The following is a 20,996-nucleotide window of genomic DNA, read 5'->3' as shown; positions in this document are numbered from 1 at the left end:
CCCCTACTCAGTACCCTCGGCGGGGCTAACATGCCCTGGACTGCCCCAGGTCTTTGGCCCCACCTCTATACCTTCAGTCCCGCCCCCATGTTCATGGCACCGCCCCCTTTCCCCTGGACTGGGCTCAAGCCTTTGGCACTTGTCCTTGGCCCCGCCCCAAGATTCAGTCCGGCTCACATCCTGGGCCAGACCCCATCCACACACCCCCATCCAGCTAGCTTTTCATACCCCTCCAGGCTTCAGGGTCTCCACAGACCTGTCTTTTTAGCGGTCCCCTTCATGATCCGCTGGGTTCCAGGCCTGTCCAGCAGTCTTACAAGGCCTCGTCCCAATAATCCCCCAGCCCCACCCCAAGACCGTATCCTCAACATCCTGCCCACCCCCCACACTTCCCTATCACCACGTTCTGTAACCCGGTGTCCAAACACCCCCCCAACCAACATTTCCTTCATCATCCTCCAGCCTTGGACCTTAGCTTTGGGGCCTTGTTTAGGATGTGTCCACTTGGATACCAGGCCTGGGCACCCCTGGCCTGCTGCCATGACTGGGTCCCACAGTCCCATCCTCAGATCTTCCCTCACTTCCCGGGCCTTAGCTGGCTCTTGGAGCTCTGTGCTCCCAACCTGGTCCCCAGAACACCCACCCACCTCCTACTCCAACTTTATAGACTCTTTCCCAAAGGACAAGAGGGAGGGATGTCCCCGGTATCCCCAGTATTCTATCACACCTATAGACCCAGGTCCCTATCCTTACTTACCCTTGCCCCCAACTCAAGCCAACTCAACCTGACCCAACCCAACTTGGGACCTCAGTATCAGCCCACCAAGGAGACCCAACAACTGGCATTCATAATGACCACAAGGGGAGCAGACCCCACCCAGGCTGTACCCTTTCCACACAACTCCCTGTTGGCCAAAATTCTTCTCCTTAGCCCATCTAATCCCTGGGAGTCCCCTGGACCCAGTGGGGACCAAAGACCCCCATTCCCTTTCCTCGGCCTCCCTCAAGCTCAGTCAGAGCAGGCAGCTACCCAGCCTAGTTCCTGTCACTTGTCCCCAGCCAGAGGTTTATGTATCAGTGTCACCCCTCCTATCAATACCAGCCCCAAGGACTCCAACTTGCTCATCCAGGTCCACCTGAGGGATCATCAGTTCATCCAGACAGTGACCAGGCACCCACTCCACCTCCACTCCAGGGGGACCTTGGTCTCCTCAGGGAGACTCAGACCACCCTAATTACCCTTTTCCAGTGAGGTTGGATAGAGCCCTGTCTCAGATTCTAGAAAACAGGAGTCCAAGTGGGCCACAAGGCCTGGCTGAGAGACCCTGTGCAGAGGGGCCAGCGGGAGATGTGTCTGTTCTCCCCCTGACTGGGAACTGGAGCTCCTCTTTCTTTATCTCAGGAATCTTACTCCTACTCCCTGGCTAGAGAAATCGTCTGAGTCTCAAAAAAGGATGAGGTATGTGTGGCTACACTGAGGTTGGTGCCAGACCCAGACCTCAAGTCTGGGGCTTCCAGCTCTGGGGGCATTTCAAGAATTCCCCAGGAACCTCACAACCTGTTTCAGAGAGGCCTACTTGGGCGGGGGTGCCAGCACATGGCCACCATCTTGGATGCCCACAGACACACTCTGCTGGACCACAGCTCAAGGGTCTCCAGGCATCTCCTTGGCTTTGACCTTGGGCACATTGTCCCATTCCATTGGTGGCTTAGCAAAGAGGCTCCCCTGCTACGGCAGCTGCCCAGGGTGAGTCCAGAATGGGGAATCAGGCATGAGTTCTAGTCCCAACTGCCCAACATGTGTGCTGCAATTCCACACCCTAACAGAAGTGTTCATATCTCATCTAACAAGTGGCAGTAATTATACCTACTTCCCTACAGGACTGTGGGAAGATGGGATTATGCAAGTTCTGGGTGGCGTATTCTCCCTGCTATCAGGCATGATCAAGCATTTCCCAACCCCTCTTATGTCAGGTCTGGAGCTACAAGCTGGGTCTGTGGTGGAGGAGGCACTTTGTAGTAGCTTCAGAAGAAAGAGGCAGCTCTGGCTGAGGTCCACTTGGGCCATGTGTCATTTGCAGAGGCCCTCACCCTGACAGAAGAGGATAGGGTGTGGGGTGCACTCAGGAGATCAGTGGGGGCACCACATGGAGAAGCAAGGTGCACACAATACTGGAGGGTCCCAGGGTTCTAGTTATCATGGCTCCAGGGTGGCTCCAGAAGTCCCTGGGGTGGATGAGATCTTCAAGGAATATAGAGTTAAAGGGAGGTTTAGGATCCAGCTGTGGGACACCATGTAGCAAAGACAGAGAAGGAGCCCCCAGAAAGGACAGAGGGAAACATGGCACACAGAGTAGGCAGTTTGAGGGAGGCTCTGGAGGCAGGATCCCCTGAAGCCCATCAAGAGATGAATTGGAGGGAAGAGACAGAGGCAGTACAAGCCCAGATAACTCTAGGCGTGGCCACAGAGGGAGAGGACAGAAAGATGTCACTTGGGAAGGTAGGGCCAAGAGAGGCATGTTGTGGAGTTAGTTTATTTTTCTGTTTTACATTGCTTTCAAATAAGCTACATCTTGCCTTGCTTTCAAACAACAGAACGAACTCTGTCACACAGAGAGGGAATGAAAGGCTGTAGGAGCTTGGAAGGGAAACTCAGGCTGGAAGGCCAGCCTTGATTCGGCAAGACAGGACCTGGTGACTCCAGACCCCACAGCCACACCAGGGTCTCACCCCATTACCACCAGGGAAGGAAGGATTCCAGCCCTCAGTCCAAATGCCATTCTAGGGGTGCCACTGCCACATCATGACTATACACAGTGCCATGGTTTTACAGAAGGGGTGGAAGCTGTGTGGCCAGAAACAGATCAAGTGTATTTGACAGCTGGGAAGTCGTACCCAGCAGAGGCATGGATGAGAATTCAGGAATGGAATCACTGCTGGCACAAGGATCCCCATGGGCTGAGATCCAGAGGGGGTTAAGTAGAGGGAGGGGCAGGGTGGGTGAGTGGATGGATGAATAGTAGCTTCTCCAGGAACACTCACTGTCACCCCAGTTTAGTTCCACATACATCTTCCTGAGTCCCTTACAAGTGCCAGGTCTAGACTGTGAGCTGGCAGTATACATTGAATCAGAGATGCCTTGTGGCCAAGGCCTGTGTGATGGGGGCTTCAGACAGGGTGATGACAGATGCACTAAAGGATGAGTAGGACACAGTGGTGGAAGGTAATAGGAGGTCCTGGGGAGCCCAGAGAAGCCCTAAAGTAGATACCTGCACTTTTCAGTTTCCCACAATCCATCCCTCCATTTAGGAATCACCCAGACTGCCTGCTAAATATCCCCCAGTACATACTGTTCCCAAGAATAGGATCACCCAGGATATTGACCACATCCTCAGGCACCTTTCTGCAGGGTTCCAACCAGGGAGAGGTTAGCAAAAGTGATGTGTGTAGCATCTTGGTCTCGCCCTTCAGAAGGAAAGTGCCTCGCCCTTTCCTTCTGCCCAGGTGAGAATGAAGTCATGATATTAAATCAAGTTTGCACCATTCAGAAAAGGGCAAGACCCTAGAGACATCAGAGCACAAGATGGAAGGAGCCTGTGTCCTAACACTTATCAGTAATCAACTGTATGGTCAGATTTTATATGAAAAAGAAATTAATCTACCCTGTTTTTCCTCCTACTGTGGATTGTAGTCAAAGCCTTTGCACTGAGCTATATCCCCAGGCTCTTTTTATCTTTTATTTGAGATAGGGTCTTGCTAAGTTGCCTAGGTTGGCCTTGAACTTGTGATCCTCCTGCATCAGCCTGTTAAATAGCTGGCCTCCAAACCCATGCCACCAGTCAGTGGCTGCTAAACCTGTGCAGTACCCAACATTGGTACAACTTCCAATGTGCATTTCAGAGGACCAAGATGGAGCAACAGGCTCAAAGTCTGCTTCCAGGAATAGCTGGGGAGAGAGACCATCATCAAAGGATTCATTCCACTCCCTGGAACCAGAACTAAAAGTTTGTGCCTCCAGGACCTAAGAGCTCCTGCTTTTCCCCCTGGTGGAGTTTCCAACACAGCTACCCAATCCCTGTCAGCACCTGCATCCTAGGTGCAATGAGGCAGATCCCTATGTGCAAGTGGAATGGTCTTCACCAGAGGCACAGACCCCAGGTACCAGCCCTGGATAGAGCTGTGGGGTTGTCTCCACAGGGAGAGGGCAATCTGTGCACCAGAGGGGTAGGACACACAGACAGTTGGCTGGCAAAGGGACATGAGCTGAGACTGCTCATTGACCCAAATTGCTTTCATCTCCTTTTATATTTAAAGAAATCTGGTTTTTTAAAGTGGGTGTAGAAATCAGGAAGAAAGAAAAAGAAAGACTTTACTTGCATGTCTCCTGGAAGCTGTGCTTGGTGGGGGAGTAGATGCCTTTAGCCCCCACTCTTGCCCTTTTCCACTTTCCTGGCTTCACAGAAGAGATGCTGAAACATCTCACAGCACACAGCTAAAAGCTAAGGATAGTGAAGCAACAAAACAGGAAGGAACTTGAGCTCCCAGCCTGCTTACCTGCACACAGGAGGAGAGACAAACTTCTCTCTCACTTATGCCAATCTTGTCTGAAGTCTCTCTCTCTCTCAGCAGCTCAACCTATATTCTGAGGATTACTCACCCAACTCTCCTCACCTAACCTCTCCATCCTTGGGCTCTAAGGCAGGTCCCCTGCAGCATCACTTGATGAGGCCTGAGCTTGTTGCAATTAAACACGCCCCACTTCCAACCAATGATGTGCAAGAGGACTGCTGTGGGGTCCAGAGAAAGGAACTCACTCTACTCCCCAAGTGGACATGAGGACTGAAGCTGCTGCCCCCACCTTACACAAAGCCCCAAAGGGGACCATCCTGGAGGAAGACTAAGTGAGACTTCCCAGAGAAGCAAAGCCTTGTCTGCCAAAGACTATCACAGGGGCCTTCAGTTCATGGAAGAAGAAGATGCAGGCTGGTCTCATCCCTTAATATCTCAATTAAAGGAAATACTACACTTTGTCTCCTTTTGGCTTAGGCTAATTTGGGCTGGATATCTGCCCATTGCTGCCCAAAGTGGCTTCATTGTTAAAACTGTCATGAAGAAATGGAAATAAAGTGTTTGTAAATGGGGACGGGAGGAGGGGGTGCAGGGAGGGCAGGGACAAGGGGAAAAATGAGAATCAAGACCTATTATGTAAAGGTACAGAATCTCAATGATGAATGTAACTGTATTGTATACCTAAATTGTACCAATAAACTCAATAAAAAAAAAAAACTGTCACCAGACCCTGGGGGGATTGTGGAGGAGTGGCAGAAGGGAGTAAATCTGAGACCACCAGAGGATTGTTTGAGGGGAAATAAGTTTGATATAAGGATATGTGCAGACCTGAACCACAACTTGAAAGTTCTCAGGAATGGGCAGGACAGCTCCAGAAATATCCCTGGCCCCATCTCCACCTTCCTGAAGCTACGTGGACCAGCTCCCTCCTGTCTGGCTCTTTTGGCCAACTGGCGCCCTCTACTGACGTGGAATTCCTGTTGCTTTGAAACCTTGAGTGGCCTGCGAGCCCAGCTCCTCCTGGTGTCATCTCACAAGGTTCTCAACCCCCAGTTCAAAAGAAGAATTGAGGGCCGGGATTTAGCTCAGTGGTGCTGCTGCCTGTCTCAGAAGCACAAGGTCCTGAGTTCCATTCCCGGTACAAAAAAAAGAAGAGGAAGAAGAAAAATTGAGAGGCAGAGTCATCTTTAATGGTGAATTCAGCACCTGGGTCAAGTCCCCCTTTCAGTCCAACAGTCACGTGGTCTCAACATGGCTGCCTACTGGCTATGATCTCTGGTGGGGCTATGGGCACAGCCCACACCACTTCTGACCTGTCCTGTACGACACAGAATATTACATTAGCCAGTATTCTTTTAAGTTCAAGAGAATGAAATCCAACTCAGATTGGCTTCACCACCAAAGAGATTTCTTGTAAGTCAAGAGTCCAGGGCAGCCTGACTTGGCTGGAGCCATCCTTAAATGTCATTGGAACTGTGCACATCTCGTGTCTTTTAGCCAGGCTCTCCCTATATAATGGCCCTCGGCAACTCCTAGATTATGTCTTCTCAGCTCTAAATTTCTTTAAAAAAACAATAGTTCTCTGAAAAAAGGACTTGATGGGGGCCATTAGAAAATGGAAAGACATCTGCTATTCCTGCACAGACAGCATCAGTATCATCAAAGTGGCCGGATTAGCAAAAATGGTATAAACAGTTAATGCACTTCCTATAAAAATACAAGAACAGTCTTCACAGCACTAGAAAAAAAATCCCAAATTTCTATGGGACCAGAAAATATCCAGAGTAGCCAATGCAATCCTGAGCAAAAGAGGAAAAGCAGGAGGCATCACAATACCAGATTTCAAGATATACTATGAAGTTATAGTAATAAAATAGCATGATATTGACAGAAAAATAGATATGTCAATCAACTGCATAGAATAGAATACATAGAAACAACCCCATGCAACTTTAGCCATCTGACTTTTGACAAACTGGTCAAAAACAAATGCTGAGGGGGAATGGCTTTTTTAACAAGTGGTGCTGGAAAAACTGGTTATCCATGTGCAGAAGAATAAAACTAGACTCATCTGTCACCCTCTACTAAAATCAAATCAAAATGGATCAAAGACCTAGATATAAAAATACAAACACTGAAACTGCTAGAATATAAAACATGGGAAACACTTGAAGACATAGTAATAGGTAAGGACTTCCTGAATAGAACTCCAATAGCACAAAAAGTAATTCCAAAAGTCAACAAATGTGATTATATTAAATTTAAAAGCTTTTGGAAACAGAGTAAAGAAACAACTTACAAAATGGGAAAAATTTTTTCCAGCTACTCTTTTGATAGAGGACTAACATCTAGAATGTATAAAGAACTAAAAAAATTAGCCCCACTCAAAACGACCCAATCAAAAAGGGAAAATAAAATGAATAGGCACTCCTTAAAAGAAATTAAAATGGCCAATAAGTACATGAAAAAAAGCTCAACATCTTTAGCCTTGGAGAAATACAAATCAAAACTACTCTGAGGGCTGGAGATTTAGCTCAGGGGCACCATGTCTGCCTTTCAATCACAAGGTCCTGAGTTCAATCCCTGGTACTGAAGAAACCTACTCTGAGATTCTATCTTGCCCCAATCAGAATACACACACACACACACACACAGGCAAGAATGTGGAGAGGAGGGAACCCTTCTACATTGTTGGTGTGAAAGTGAACTAGTACAACTGCTATGGAAATAAATTTTAAGATTCTCTAAAAAATTAAAAGTAGAAATTTCAATTGACCAAGCTATATTCCGCCTGGATATATTCCCAAAAGAGTTAAAGACATCATACTATAGTAATACACGTACTCATGTCTGTAGCAAAACAATTCACAATAGGTGAACTATGGAATGACCTAGATCCCCATCAACAGACAGATGGAAAAAATGTGCTATACAATGGAGTAGCATTCTATCATGGAGAAGGACAAATTCAAGTCCTATGTAAGAAAATGGATGGATCTCATGACTGTCATTAAGTGAAATAAGTCAGAAACAGAAAGTTAAATATTCTATGGTTTCTTTTATATGAGAAACCCAAAATATAAGTAAGTCGAGGAGTAAAATAATGCAGATGTGGTAGGAAACAGGAAGATGGACTTTTCGGAGCTAGAGAAGGGAATTGGGGGAAAAGGAGAGGGAAAGCCAGGGAGGGAAGAAAAAGGGATCAAAAATGACCATGATATGATATATATGTGGTACCAGATCCCCAAAGAACATAATCCTTTAAAAAATGTTTAAAACAAGTCCATAAAAGAGTATAAGGAACTAAGAGCAATGCCAGGTTATTGTATTAGCTGTTATTATTCCAGCTCCCAACAGCTGTCCACAAATTCTAGGTCCAAGTCAACAAACTAAAGTGGGCCACTGCCCAGCTCTTAACCAATCACTGCAGCCAAGGAATGTGGTGCTCTGGCCATTTCTGCATCAAGCTGTGGGGTTGGAGAGAAATGGGCCTATTCAGTAACATGGCCTGAGATTAGGTGTGTCACCAGAAGAACCAGGAATAGATGGTAGACAGGGAAATCAGCAAATCCTCTGTGTGCTGCACTTCTGCTCCTAGACATCCACACACATCCTTCTTGCCACAGTCACAGCTGGAAAAAGATTGTTAATCAGGAGAGTGAAGTCACTATTTTTGCCACCAAATCCCTGCACACACCTAGTGCAGCAGAAGATGACACAGAACTCACATACTTATCCAGATACTACATTCAAGAGCAGGAACAGAGTCTGGGGGTGTACGGTCCTCTCAGAGAGCCCAGGAAGCATGAGAAGTGAAGATCGGTGGGCCTATACAGTAGAACCCAGGACCCTTTAGTTGCCCCCTTGGGTGCATTAATTCCAGTGAGTTTCCAGTTCATCTGTATTATTCCCTTCCTGTTCCAGTTCGAGTGGAAACATCTGCTTGGCCTAAATTGCTCCTGCACCACCCTCCAGCAGAGGGATGAGGTTGCTCTGAACAGAAGGGCACATAGTTTCTGTCACTACAAGAGGAAAGCAAGGATGCTGCGCTGATGTGGGCAATCTCACAGTGTGCATTTCTGGGCCTTGCTAAAGAGACATAGATGCTGCTGAAGAGCTGGCTGCTGGGTCAGGAGCTGGGCTGTCAGGCAGCTCCAGTGGGAAGGGCTCCCTACCATCTGGGCAGCTATGGGCTACCCATCCCTGTGCTGGGGCCACGCACACCATCCTCACTCTGGTCTGATCCTGACCTTGCCCGAGGGCCACATTCAGACAGCAGAGTCAGGGACACGCTGCAGTAGTCACCTCTCAAAATACCGGTGGATTTATACTTCTCCTCCCTTCCTGGTGTCCATCCTTAAGCTGACCAGAAGGCTCTGCTTCTCCCAGAGGCTTCTACACACCTACTTCTAATCACCCCATCAATGGGAAACAGCTTGGGGTATCACCCAGACTCCTGAAGTTTTCACTAGAAAGTGATGCCTGTCACTGCATGGATCCAAATAAACCACACATCCATGCCTAACCCCACCCAGGGCTTTGTACCAAGTTCTTGAAAAGAGGAAAGCAAAGTATATTAGCCAAGTACACACTACACAGTAAAGGCAACTACTGCTGGATTTCACTTTCCCTTTCATTCTTCCTAACAGTACACTAGTTTTACCCAGAATGATAATGTCTCCAGCTGAATATACTAATCTTTCCAGAGAGCCCTGTAATTTGGGTTAGCTAGGATGGACCTTATTCTGGCCAATATGATGTCACCACTGTGGGGGGGGCTCCCAAGATTGCTCAGTGTGGTGTCTTGAGATGTAACAGTCATGCTGCGAACCTAAGGTCAGAAGCTAGTTTGGATTTGGCCCTGCTGTTTGCATCTCCCATTAGCCTGGAGCCAGCACTCCTTGAGCCAGACTTTTCTTTCTGTGATGACCAAAGCACAATAGGGCAAGGCCAAGGGCAGTGCACGTCGAGCCTCTGCTGGGGCATCTCTGCTAATGTTCCAGTGGCCCAAGTAAACCTGATAGCCAAGTTCAACAACCACTAGAAGGGAAGCTCATTTTCTTCCACACTGCAAGGCGCTGGAGTTCAATACCAGTACTGGAAGGAGAGGATTGGGGACCAATAATTTCATCTGCCACAAAATGGAACAAACTTCTGGGTAGGCTCAGCACTTTTCATGGATGTGCTTGTGACTATGTGAGTCCAGCCCACGAACTAAAACCTAAGAAAATAGCATCATCTGCAAATACATCTAGGATGTAGTTGGGAAACGATGGAGGATATAGGAGAGCCCTGTTTCCTAAACTCCCTCCCCTCCACTCTGGCTCCATTCCCGGGGTCCATGAGAAGAACTAGAAGCCACACGCTCCTCCTTATGCCTGATTGACATGCCTGGGACTTTGTCACAGTCCAGCCCTTCCTCGCCTCAGTCCTAGAGAGTGCATCTCCTGCCTCCTTCCATTTCCTTCCTGAGGTAAAGATTAGGGCTGGGCAAACCAGACAACTAACTGGGCAGACCGTGTCCAAGTCATAAAAACCCAGAGGACATGCACAGAACATGGGACCCAAAGTGACTCCACGGCTCCTCAATACCATACACAAAACCAATCAGAAAGCAATATATTCTTTTTCTTTTTTGGAGGCAAGGGCTCAGTATGTAATCCAGGCTGGCCTTGAATTCACTATACAGCCCATGCTGGCCTCAAACTCACAGCAGTCCTCTGACTCAGCCTCCCTAGAGCCCAGTAGAGGACAACAGGGAACATCACAACCTACATATGCTGTGTTGCTTTCTAACTTATAAATTAGGCACAGTAATGAGAGATTACCAATGGTAACTAATAACATATAACAAGCACTATAATAAAAGTAACATGAATGAGTATCACATTGAAATGTATTCACACTTTTCAAGATAATATGAGAAGATGCAGTGGTTACATGAGGAGACTACATGGTGTTATGGCAGCAACAGGATGCCATGTCAGGGTTTCTAAACACCAGCACTGTGATCCTCAGCATCACCCCGCTGACCAAGAGAGCTGCTGTGTCTACCGCACATACAGCACAGATCCACAGGAACAAGGGATGATTCACACCCCAGGTGGGAAAGAATCCAATGGCCCACAGGGTAATATTTCATCACACTAGTCAAAATGCCACATAACTGAAATTTTCTAATTGCTATGTCTGGAATTTTCCACTTAATATTTTCAGAACATGGTTAACTTCTGATGATTAGGACCTCTGAAAGCATAACCACAGATAAAGGGACACCCTCTGTTAAAAAAGACTTGAGTGGCCAGGGATTTAGCTCAGCGGTTCGGTGGCCTGCCTTGCAAGCTCAAGGACCTAAGTTCAATCCCTAGTACCAAAAAAAAAAAAAAAAAAAAAAAAAAAAAAAAGACTTGAGGTGCAAGAAGCAGAAATTATCTCACTCAAGCTCAAGAAAAAACAAAAGGCAATGTATGGAACCATTCAGGGACGGCGAACTCATCATATCTCTCTGGCCACCCCTCTTCTGCTCGGTGCCCTGGCACCAGCTCTGTTTCACATAATCCTCCCTGGCTCCAGCTATTTCAGCTCAACAATGCTCACCCAAAAGGAATGTCTCTCCCAAGGGCACAGCTGATCCTGATTCACCTGTCAGGGGGAATGGGTCTACTCCTAAACCACTGTGGACAAGGAATGAAACATGCAAGACGGCTAGGCCCGGGTCATGAGCAAAGCCCCAGGACAAGAGAGACAAGGGGATCGGCTTCACAGGGACCGTGTAGCCAGGGAGTTCCCTCAAAAGAAAAGACAGACTGTGTGCCAGTGACAGTGGGGGAGGCTGCCAGGCAGGGAGAGGAAGAAAGAAGAGCCTGGTAGGAAGAACGGAAATCACCTCTAACAGGCAGTAATACACCCAGGAGTGAGTATGGGTCCATCTTGGCACCCTAGGAGGCTGTCCACAGAATGGGGTGTATTCAGGGGGCGGGGCTGCGTGAAGCGGGAGGCGCTAGCGTGGGCAGCAGCGGCCTGGCTATGAGGCAGCTCTGGTGTTCCGCAGCTGCGGGTCCTGCAGCCTGCGCTGCTGAGGTCTACGGGGCGCGTGGAGAGCATGCTGGGTCGGGCGGTTCCTGTCCTTGAGTGCACGCCTGTAGGCCATGGCTTCAGCTTTGGAGGAGTCGCAGAATGATCTAGAAGAGGTAAAGGTGTTGTTGGAAAAGGCCACCAGCGGAGAGTACACGAAGCTGTGACAGCTGAAAAATGCAAGATTGAAACAGAAGTAAAGAATAAGGTGTAACAAAAATCAGAAAAGAAATCACAATTTCTTGACAATGGAAAGCCAGCTGCTGTGGTTGCTCCCATCACAACAAGATACACTGTGAAAATCAGTAATTACGGATGGGCTCAGTCAGATGTTTGTGAAAATCTACATTACTTTAACTGGAGTTCATCAAGGTTCTGCTGAGAATATGCAGGTGCATTTCAGAGAGGTCATTTGATCTTTTGGTAAAGAACCTGAATGGGAAGAGTTACTCTATGATTGTGAACAATCTCTTGAAATTCATCTCAGTGGAAGGCAGTTCAAAAAAAAATCAAGACTGATGCAGTTCTTATCTTATGTAGAAAGAAAGCAGAAAACACGCGATGGGCATACTCGACTCAGGTTGAAAAAGAATGCAAAAAAAGAAAAGCCATCCTACGATGCTGAAACAGATCCTAGTGAGGAACTAAGGAATGTTCTAAAGAAAATTATGAAGATGGAGATGTTGATATGAAGGGAACCATTAATAAAGCCTGGGTGGAATCAAGAGCGAAGCAAGCCAAAGGAGTCACAGAATTTTGAGACTTTTAAGTCCTTTTGAGAACTATTATATGGAAATATTGATGTTTCCAATAAGGGAATTGTTAGTGAGCTGCACATATAAATTTGACAGATAACTACAAAGTAAAGGCAATGAATTCTCCATTTCTTATTGGAGGATTTATCTAAGTAGGATATGCATGTTAAATATTTCCTCCTAAAAAAAGGAATGGAGTGCATTCAGAGCCAGCACAGTAGAATGTGGACAAGGAACACCCAACGGGGAGCTACTCCCTTCAAGCTCCTCAGAAGAAGGTGCTTATGTTAGTCAGCTCTACATCACTGTGACAAAATACCCGAGATAAACAACTTATAAGGGAGAAATATTTGTTTTGGCTCATGATTCAGAAGTTTCTGTCCATAGTCAGTTGTGTACATTGTTTGGGGCCCTGAGGCAAGGTAGAACATCGTGGTAGAACATCAGAGTTGCTCACTTCATGGTGGCTAGGAAGCAAGGAAAGAAACAGGAGCAGGCAAGGTCCTGGTATCCCCTTCAAGGACACTACCCCAGTGATTTCACTTCCTTCCACTAGGACCCACCACTTAAAGGTTCCACTGCCTCGCAGTTGTTCCACACAGCCTGGAGACAAAGCCTTGGACACATGGGCCTTTTGGAGACATTTAGGATCCAAGTATAACAAGGCTATAGGAAATAAATCTGAGGCCAGTGTAGCAGATTAGAGAAGAGACAGGGGGAGGATAGATGGGGGAGCCTTCCTCCAACTCACAAATTGAGACCTGGGACCACCGGGATAGAATTTACATAAATGTGAGAAAAAGAAGAGGAAAAAGGAAGAAGAGGAAGAAGAAAAATTGAGAGGCAGAGTCATCTTTAATGATGAATTCAACACCTGGGTCCCCCTTTCAGTCCAACAGTCACATGGTCTCAACATGGCTGCTTACTGGCTATGATCTCTGATGGGGCTATGGGCACAGCCCACACCACTTCTAACCTGTCCTGTATGACACATTAGCCAGTACTCTGGCTATAACAGTTTTATACACATTTCAGCATGCCCTTTATCCTGCTCAGGCCCCTCTGTTCCTAAGCAATGAAAGATGACTCTTCTTTGCACAGAAGCTGCTTCTTAAGGTTAATTGAAAGTGTTTTTCTCATGAATCATCACTGCACTGAATTATTAACCATAAGTACATATTTGCAGGCCTTTAAACTTGAGCTTCCTGAAACTCTCCTTGGGAACGGTTTGCCACTAGATATATGACTTCCTTTTGGCCACAGAAGAGAGAGGCCATGTCTGCTATTCTTTCCAGGTTTCCAAGCTCCAGAGCTCAGAAGGAGCAAGATCTGAAAGCAGGAAGCATGGTCGAGTCCACAGCCCACCTCGGGCAGTGCTTCCATTATGTGGTGCTGGCCCCATGTCAGCCTGGTCTCAGAGCCCCTGGGGTACAGAGGAGGGAGGGAAGCCAACCACAGGACCTGTGGCTCCTGACCTGGTTCTTGGGCATCTCCATAGGAAAGGGTCTCAGGGGCCTGCGTGGGGAGGAGAGGATGAGGGGCCAGGTGCCAGCTCTGTCCCCATCACTTACCTGGCAGGCCATGAACCCTCCTTGATGTCCTCATATGAGGCTGTTGTCCCAACACTGCAGGCTGACATGAGGTCCAAAGGAAAGGTGACATCCAGCCAGCACCACAGTGCTATACAGAACATCAGGAGCCCAAGAAAGACGAGTTGTCCTCCCACCTGCTGTGGTTTCCAATGAAGTGAGACCTGGCACACAGGGGGGCTGGCTGGATATAGAAGAAAAGACGAGCCCAAGAAAACCACCTGCTGTGGTTTCCAATGAAGTGAGACCTGGCACACAGGGGGGCTGGCTGGATATAGAAGGGGCCTGTAAAGAGAGAGGCACAAATGCCGGCCCAGCAGCCAGTCTCCAGGATGAGGCTAAGGAACCCCTAGAGGGCCAAGTGTGGCCAACCCTTGGTCAGTGTGACAAACGGGCCATGCTGGCACGAGTCCTTCCCCTGGCATCCAGCACAGCCTTGCACCTGCAGATGGGCCCTGGAGATGCCGATAGTCCCACCTACATGGAGCTGCTAGCCTGCTGGGGAGAGAGGGATGGGATGGCAGCAGGCATTGCACCTTGTGGTCAACATGGTGGCTCCAGGGACAGTGAGGACAAGAAGCAGTGATGATAGCTTTGTGGACAGGGTGATGGAGGTCTGTTTCGAAGGCTGAGCAGGGAGGAGGAGCGCTGAGGGGAACCAGTAGTGCAGGGTGTGGTGAGAGGGAGCAGGCACACTGGCAGAGCTTCCAGAGCAGCTGCACCAGTCTGGGCAACAGGCACACTGGCAGAGCTTCCAGAGCAGCTGCACCAGTCTGGGCACTGAGCACACAGAGTAGTAGTGGGAGCCTCAGAGGTGTAAACTGGGAAGGGCACAGGATTACATCCAGGGAGCCCAGTGGAGGCCAATGCGGGGCTGCAGAGGAGGGACAATACAGATCTGACTGAGGGTTTGGCAGTGACAGATGAGCAGAGGAAGATCTGGCAGGAAGTGGTGACCAAATGGCCAGAGAAGGAGGCCAAAGAGGAAGATAGGGGCCCAGCAGAGGAGGATGGCAGCTCTGCATTTGGCACTTCCCTTCTGGTCACAAGGCATCTCCTCTTCCAAGGGCACACACTCCCCACCCATACCCAGAGCAAACCCAGGGCAGCTCAGGCAGACTACAGTAGTATGGAGGGTGCTGCGCCCCGGGAGACAAAGTCAGGCCCCGGCTCAGGACAGCCGTGCAGAGGGGCCAGGGCAGCTGCAGGATCATCAGGACGGGTCATATGAGCCTTGGCACCTGCTGGAATTTGTGCCTTGGGGCGCACTGAACCCTCCAGGCAGCAGGAGGTAAAATGTAAGCTGTTTCCTCCCCACAGTAATGGCCCCAAAATGTCCATCCCCTGAACCTTGGAGTAGTTTTTCTTTGCACATCAGAAGGGACATAGAGATGTGATTAAGTTAATGACTCTGATATAGGGAGCTTGTCCTGGATTGCCTGGTGGGGCCCTTGTAACTTTGAAGATCCTTCTAAGAGGGAGGTAAGGTCGATAGGAAAAGGACCCTGAGTCAGATTAGAAAAAGTGACACTGCTGGCTTTGAGGATGACGGAAGGTGCCTCCAGCTGCTGGAAAGGGGTCCTCCCACCAAGCCTCCAGGAGGAGCCCAGCTCCTGCCCCCCAATGTGGCTTTCTGACCCCCACAACTGTGATATGATGAATTAGTGCAGTGACTTGCTCAATCTGAGGTCACTGTCACAACTGCAACAGGAAATAGCAAGCACCGGTATTCACTCACACCTGGGGGGAAAGATGGGAGGGGTATTAGGCAGCTTTCCGTATCCACCCAGTGAAAGAGCACAGGTTTAATTTGGCTCAGGGGACTCCATCCTTGGCTGTCGGCTCCAAGGTGGAAGGAAATGGTGGAGTGAGGATGCTAAACTCATGGCAACCTGTAAACAGAGCAGGGGGACAGTGCCCTGGGGGCAGGGACCAGATCTAGTTCCCAAAGCCAGGCCTCCCTGACCCAGACACACCCAGAAGTATGCTTTATTCCCTCAGGCACCCCAAGCCAATCCAGTTGACTCAGTTACTCTTAACCGCTCCATACCAGAGACACTGTCCCTACAGTCACCCATCGAAGCAGAAGGCAGAACCTGGGGGGAAAGATGGGAGGGGTATTAGGCAGCTTTCCATATCCACCCAGTGAAAGAGCACGGGTTTAATTTGGCTCAGGGGACTCTGTCCTTGGCTGTCGGCTCCAAGGTGGAAGGAAATGGTGGAGTGAGGATGCTAAACTCATGGCAACCTGTAAACAGAGCAGGGGGACAGTGCCCTGGGGGCAGGGACCAGATCTAGTTCCCAAAGCCAGGCCTCCCTGACCCAGACACACCCAGAAGTATGCTTTATTCCCTCAGGCACCCCAAGCCAATCCAGTTGACTCAGTTACTCTTAACCGCTCCATACCAGAGACACTGTCCCTACAGTCACCCATCGAAGCAGAAGGCAGAGTCCCTTGGCAGGACAGCCACTCTGCCTGGATCCCATGGAGTTTTGTGCTAGAAGTCATAAGGGGAAGAAACCTGCCTTGGCCCCAGAAGGCTGGCAGGGTAGAGCAGAGTATGGCCATTTCTCAGAGAGAGTGGGATGAAGAGGTCGAGGGGTCCTGCTCTCTTACCATCTCCCTACTCAGACCTCAGAAGGAGCAGCACATGGCTAGGAAAGCCCCCAGGAGGTGAGGGAGACAGGAGTCAGCATCCTTCCTGCCTCAGATACCCCCTTCCCATTGGATGCGCCTACATCAGGGCCATAGGCCACCCTCAATCCTGCTGGCCAGGACTTCTACAAGCACAGGCCCTCTGGGAAGTGGGCCCGGGCTTCTTCATTGGCTGTCACCTCCAGTACACTGCCTCCCGATGCACCCAGGGAGCTGCTGGGGTCAGAGTCGGTCACACAGGGGACCAGAGGTCAGGGCTGGCTCATCCCCACCTGGTTGGCCCTTCTGCTAAGACAAAGTAACAGGGGCTGTGCGGGCTGAGGAGACTCGAGCAGTGCCCCCCTCATTGGACTGTAGAGCAACAGTGGCTGGCACGCACCTCTGAAGGACTCCTGGGGGGCACTGTCAGAGCTGCTTAGGGATGGTGACCCCCAAAGTGCTGATCCCAACCCAATCCAGGGGCAGGAGTGCAGAGCACTGGGGTAAATTGGCCTGTATAGAGGGAACCCAGGAGTCCTGGCTCCAGATTCTGGCTGTTTTGTCCATAGCCAAAGGGACAAACCACAGCACCATCCCCCATCCCGCCCAGTTCAGGCCGGTATACCTGGGATCCCACAGGCACTGGGAGCTGGGCCCAGAAAAGGCGCAGCCAGATCGTTTCCAGCTCTCCTGCCAAGGCCCCTGGTATGAGGGCCCTGCTGCAGAGCCCCCTGCCAGGCCCTGCAGAAGGCTTCTGTGTCCATGGTGGGAGCAATCCTCGAGCTCCTCCAGGCCCAGAGCTGCAGAGAGCATAGGGCACTCTGGCACAGGCACCGGCACCGGCGCCCAGGACCGGCCCTGCCCAGAGCCCATGGTTTCCTGACTAGCACCTTCTTGCTCCTCCTAGTCCTTGGTTCCCCACAGCAACTGCAGTTTCAGGGCACTAGGATCCTGACCCGCCAGCCACTGAGTCACAGGCACCAAGGGACGGGAGAAAGGACCTCCAGCCTCACCCTGGAATACTGCCAAGCCCATCTGAGCGCTCAATTTCTCATGGCAGGTAAGTGCTCATCATGCCTGATCCTACAGGGGTGCGGGATGGAGGAGAGGGGAGTTTTGGTCAGTGAGGCCACGCAGAGGGTTCATAGCTTCTCACACCTGTGCCCCACTCCGCATCCACACCCCTCACTGCCTCCCACCTTCTCCCCTAAGTAGGGAACCCCTTGAGAGAAAATGAAAAGCCTTGATTTGCTGGTAAGACTGCAGACCCCCAGCATCAGTACAGCCTCCCTGCAGGACCCCAGGACACAGGGAGGTAGGAGATCTGGAAAAGAAGGTTTGGATTCCACTGGCTTCCTTTAAATCACAGCCAGCTGCTTCCCCAGAGCCAGAAGGCCTTGACAGGGCACTAGGACCCAGGGAAATGTCTGTTCCCCCGGAACCTGGCTGAACCCAGTGGGGCTGCCTCCCTGACACTCTTGGGATGTGACCCAGCAGGTGGGGTGGGCCCTGCTCCAGCCCCAGGCAGGCACTGCAGTCTGCCTGTGGTCTTCGCCCCAGAGCGGCTGGCTCTGGTGATGGGGGGGGGCGTCATTGAGGGGCTGCTGCTTTGGTTGGGGTGAGTTGCTACCTGTGGAGGAGGCTTTGTGCCACCTTCACCTGTGAGGAGCTGCCAGAATCACCAGCTGCAGCCAACAGTAGACAGGGGACAGGCTCTGCCACCCACACCCTGGGAGCCAGCTAGGCAGGAGAGTCAGGGTCGGGCCCTGGCCTTTCTCTGGGTTCCTGGGGGGAGGGGGAGCCCTTGGGTGGGACAAGAAAAGAATTCTGTCTGTGGAAACCCCCCTCCATCTGCCCTCTAAGGGCCACTGAAAACAAATTCCAGGCTTCTCTCAGGCTGGGAGCAGCCATCCTGCAACCTATCTTTAGGAAACTGAGGTTCAGAGGACCTAAGCAACAGGCCCAGACAGCACCAACAAGAGGCAGAAAAGGAGTAAGAAGCTAACAGGTCAGAGGCTGTGTTCTTTCTCCAGCCTCCCACAGCCATGGATAAAGAGGAACTGGCGTGTGTGTGTGTGTGTGTGTGTGTGTGTGTGTGTGTGTGTATCCTTGCATATGTGCTTGGTATGGGCTTTTCTTCCCCAATCCTCTGTATCGATCCCTCTTGTCAAACCCTCTGAGGCTATATATTCATTTCCCACCCACTTGTTTCCCTACCACTGGACAGGCCTCCAGGTATGCCGTTCGTGGTGCCCACTTCCCTCCAAGGCCAAGACTGGGTTGCCCTGCACAGCAGAGTGGGGACTCGATCCCTGTAGAATTCCTGCCCAACCCCAGAGCCCCTGCACCATGCCTTGGGGGGCAGTTGCAGGGAGTACTGCTGCAAGGCAGGCCCAGGGCTGGGGTCCGGTGGATCCACTTGCTCTCTAGCCTATGAGATCTGGGCTTCTGTGTTGTTTTGGGGTTTGCCCTCACCCCCTCTGGGGGAAGCAAGTACCACCCCATCTTACACATTGGCAAACTGATGCAGTAACAGAATAAGAATTAGAACCTGTGCGCTGGGTCCTGCCAAGTGATGGGTTGGCTGCCAAGAAGGCAGAGGGTGGAGGGCACCTCTTTATTTGGAAGATCTTGCGAGAGGTCTTCCCAAGAATCAGCCAGTTCTCAGTATGGCCCTTCTAATTGGAAGAGGAAGGGAAAGGCAGTGTTTTATAAATGAGTCATTCTCTAGGCCCCATGAACCGGGCCAAGTCAAGGATGGGGCACCATGTGCCTGGAAGCAGCTCTGGGCCTACAGGGATGGGGCTGATCAGAGGGAACAGGTATGCAGGCCTGGGGCTGAAGGAATAATCTGGACTCTGTTAGGGCCCTTGTCCTGTCCATGCAATGTCTGTAGCTCAGAAGGTTCAGCGTGGAAAGGAGAACAGGGCAAGGGAGTCAGACTACTTGGGTGAACCCAGAGCCTGGCACTGCCCCACTCCCCATTTTCCTGGGACCAGTAGATTTCATGGCCCTTTGTTGTAGGAGATGCCTGTGGTGGGGACCATCAACCCCGAGCTGTACCAGCTTGCAGAAGACATAAATGAGACCCACTTCCCTGCTGGCTGCCTGGGCTGGCTCTGGTTCTCCATGGAGTACCTGCCCAAGGCTGTGCTCCTGGCCCTGATCAAGGAACAGCAGCTGGGAGCCCCCTCAGAGACCTGCAGCCCCCTCGTGAGGTTCCACCTGCTGCCCGATGAGTGGTGCTTCCTCCAGTCCAGGATCAAATGCAAAACCTCCAACCCACTGTTTGATGAGTGCTTCATCTTCCAGGTATGGCTCTGGAGGGTGCATGCACAGGACACCCTGACTCAGGTGTCAGCAGGATCTTATAACCCTGGACTGAGTAGTATGAGGTTTTTTAAGGAAGGTTGCCCAAAGAAGAGAGGATGTTCTGCTTGGGAATGCCTCAGACCCCTTAGAGTGGGACAGAATTGCCACATGGGTGTGGGTGTGTTACCTTGTGTCCCTGGAACTGCAAGTGCAAAGGCCATCAGGGCAACTGGTCTATAGGGGCCCAGGAGTCTGAGCAGATGACCAAAGCCTTTCAGGGAAGCTGGCATCAAGAGCTGCCAAGAGGACTTGGACAAACACTTTCTCAAGACCTGTGTGGCAGGCAGGCCCAGGAGGTCAGAAGAGGGAACCAGCTGCTGTTAGAGTGGGGTTCCTGAGGCCAGAGCCATGCTCTATGCCTCTTTGGGGGCTTAGGTGGGAAGAGGGACAGCCTGCAGATTGGTCTCCAGCCATCCTGCTGGAATCCAGGGCCAAGGCTGTGAGAATTCACAGGTCAATCTGAGCTTCTTGGGACATCAGGAGCAAGTTGAAAGCCTTAAGGCAAACATAGTGCTTGCCCAGTTTTTTCTCAACTCGTTACATACCTTCCGGTCCCACTACAACTTGGCCCTAGCCTCTCTGTGCTTTGAGGGAGAAGGGGAAGGAGAAACGGTCAGAAAAGAAAGTCAGTGTCTTACTTTTCTCATTCCTGAGATACCCAACACCCACAAGTTCAAGACGGAAATACTTAATTTCAGCTCACAGCTTACAGAAGTTCAGTCCATTGTTAGTTGGCTCCAAAGCAGGGTGGCATCGGTGTTACATTCTGAAACATCCCTCCCAACTGCACCCTGCCCACCTGCTTGACAAAAGTTCCAAAACCCTAAATATCTCCCAAAGTGTTTCTTCCTCCTTTTGGGGAACAGGGAGTGGGTGGTGGCAGTCTCCGCCTGTTTCTTCCCAAGCGAAGAAGGGCAGGGAGATGACAAATGAGCCAGGTTAGCCACGGGAAGCTGGCAGGGGGAAGGACCCTCGTTTCCAGGGGTAGCGCCTGCCGTTCAA

General features: G+C 50.4%; 1 protein-coding gene and 1 pseudogene across 1 annotated transcript; both read left to right on the top strand.

Annotated features, from left to right (window-relative positions):
• The first annotated feature begins 11,717 nt into the window (after positions 1 to 11,717).
• On the top strand, positions 11,718 to 12,403 carry LOC104861196 (annotated as a pseudogene).
• Positions 12,404 to 17,384: 4,981 nt separating this feature from the next.
• Syt15 (synaptotagmin 15) lies at positions 17,385 to 20,920 on the top strand. Its single transcript, XM_033763483.1, is given in 7 exon segments — positions 17,385 to 17,682; positions 18,183 to 18,227; positions 18,230 to 18,319; positions 18,804 to 18,919; positions 19,625 to 19,656; positions 19,658 to 19,934; positions 20,861 to 20,920. Coding segments are annotated over 7 exon segments (918 nt in total).
• Positions 20,921 to 20,996: the final 76 nt, after the last annotated feature.

The sequence above is a fragment of the Fukomys damarensis genome, unplaced genomic scaffold, assembly GCF_012274545.1.
Source record: "Fukomys damarensis isolate Sample0158 unplaced genomic scaffold, DMR_v1.0_HiC HiC_scaffold_1, whole genome shotgun sequence".
Classification (NCBI taxonomy): Eukaryota; Metazoa; Chordata; class Mammalia; order Rodentia; family Bathyergidae; genus Fukomys; species Fukomys damarensis.
The sequence above is the reverse complement of the archived record's forward strand: the minus strand, read 5'-3'. Positions and strand labels throughout refer to the sequence as shown.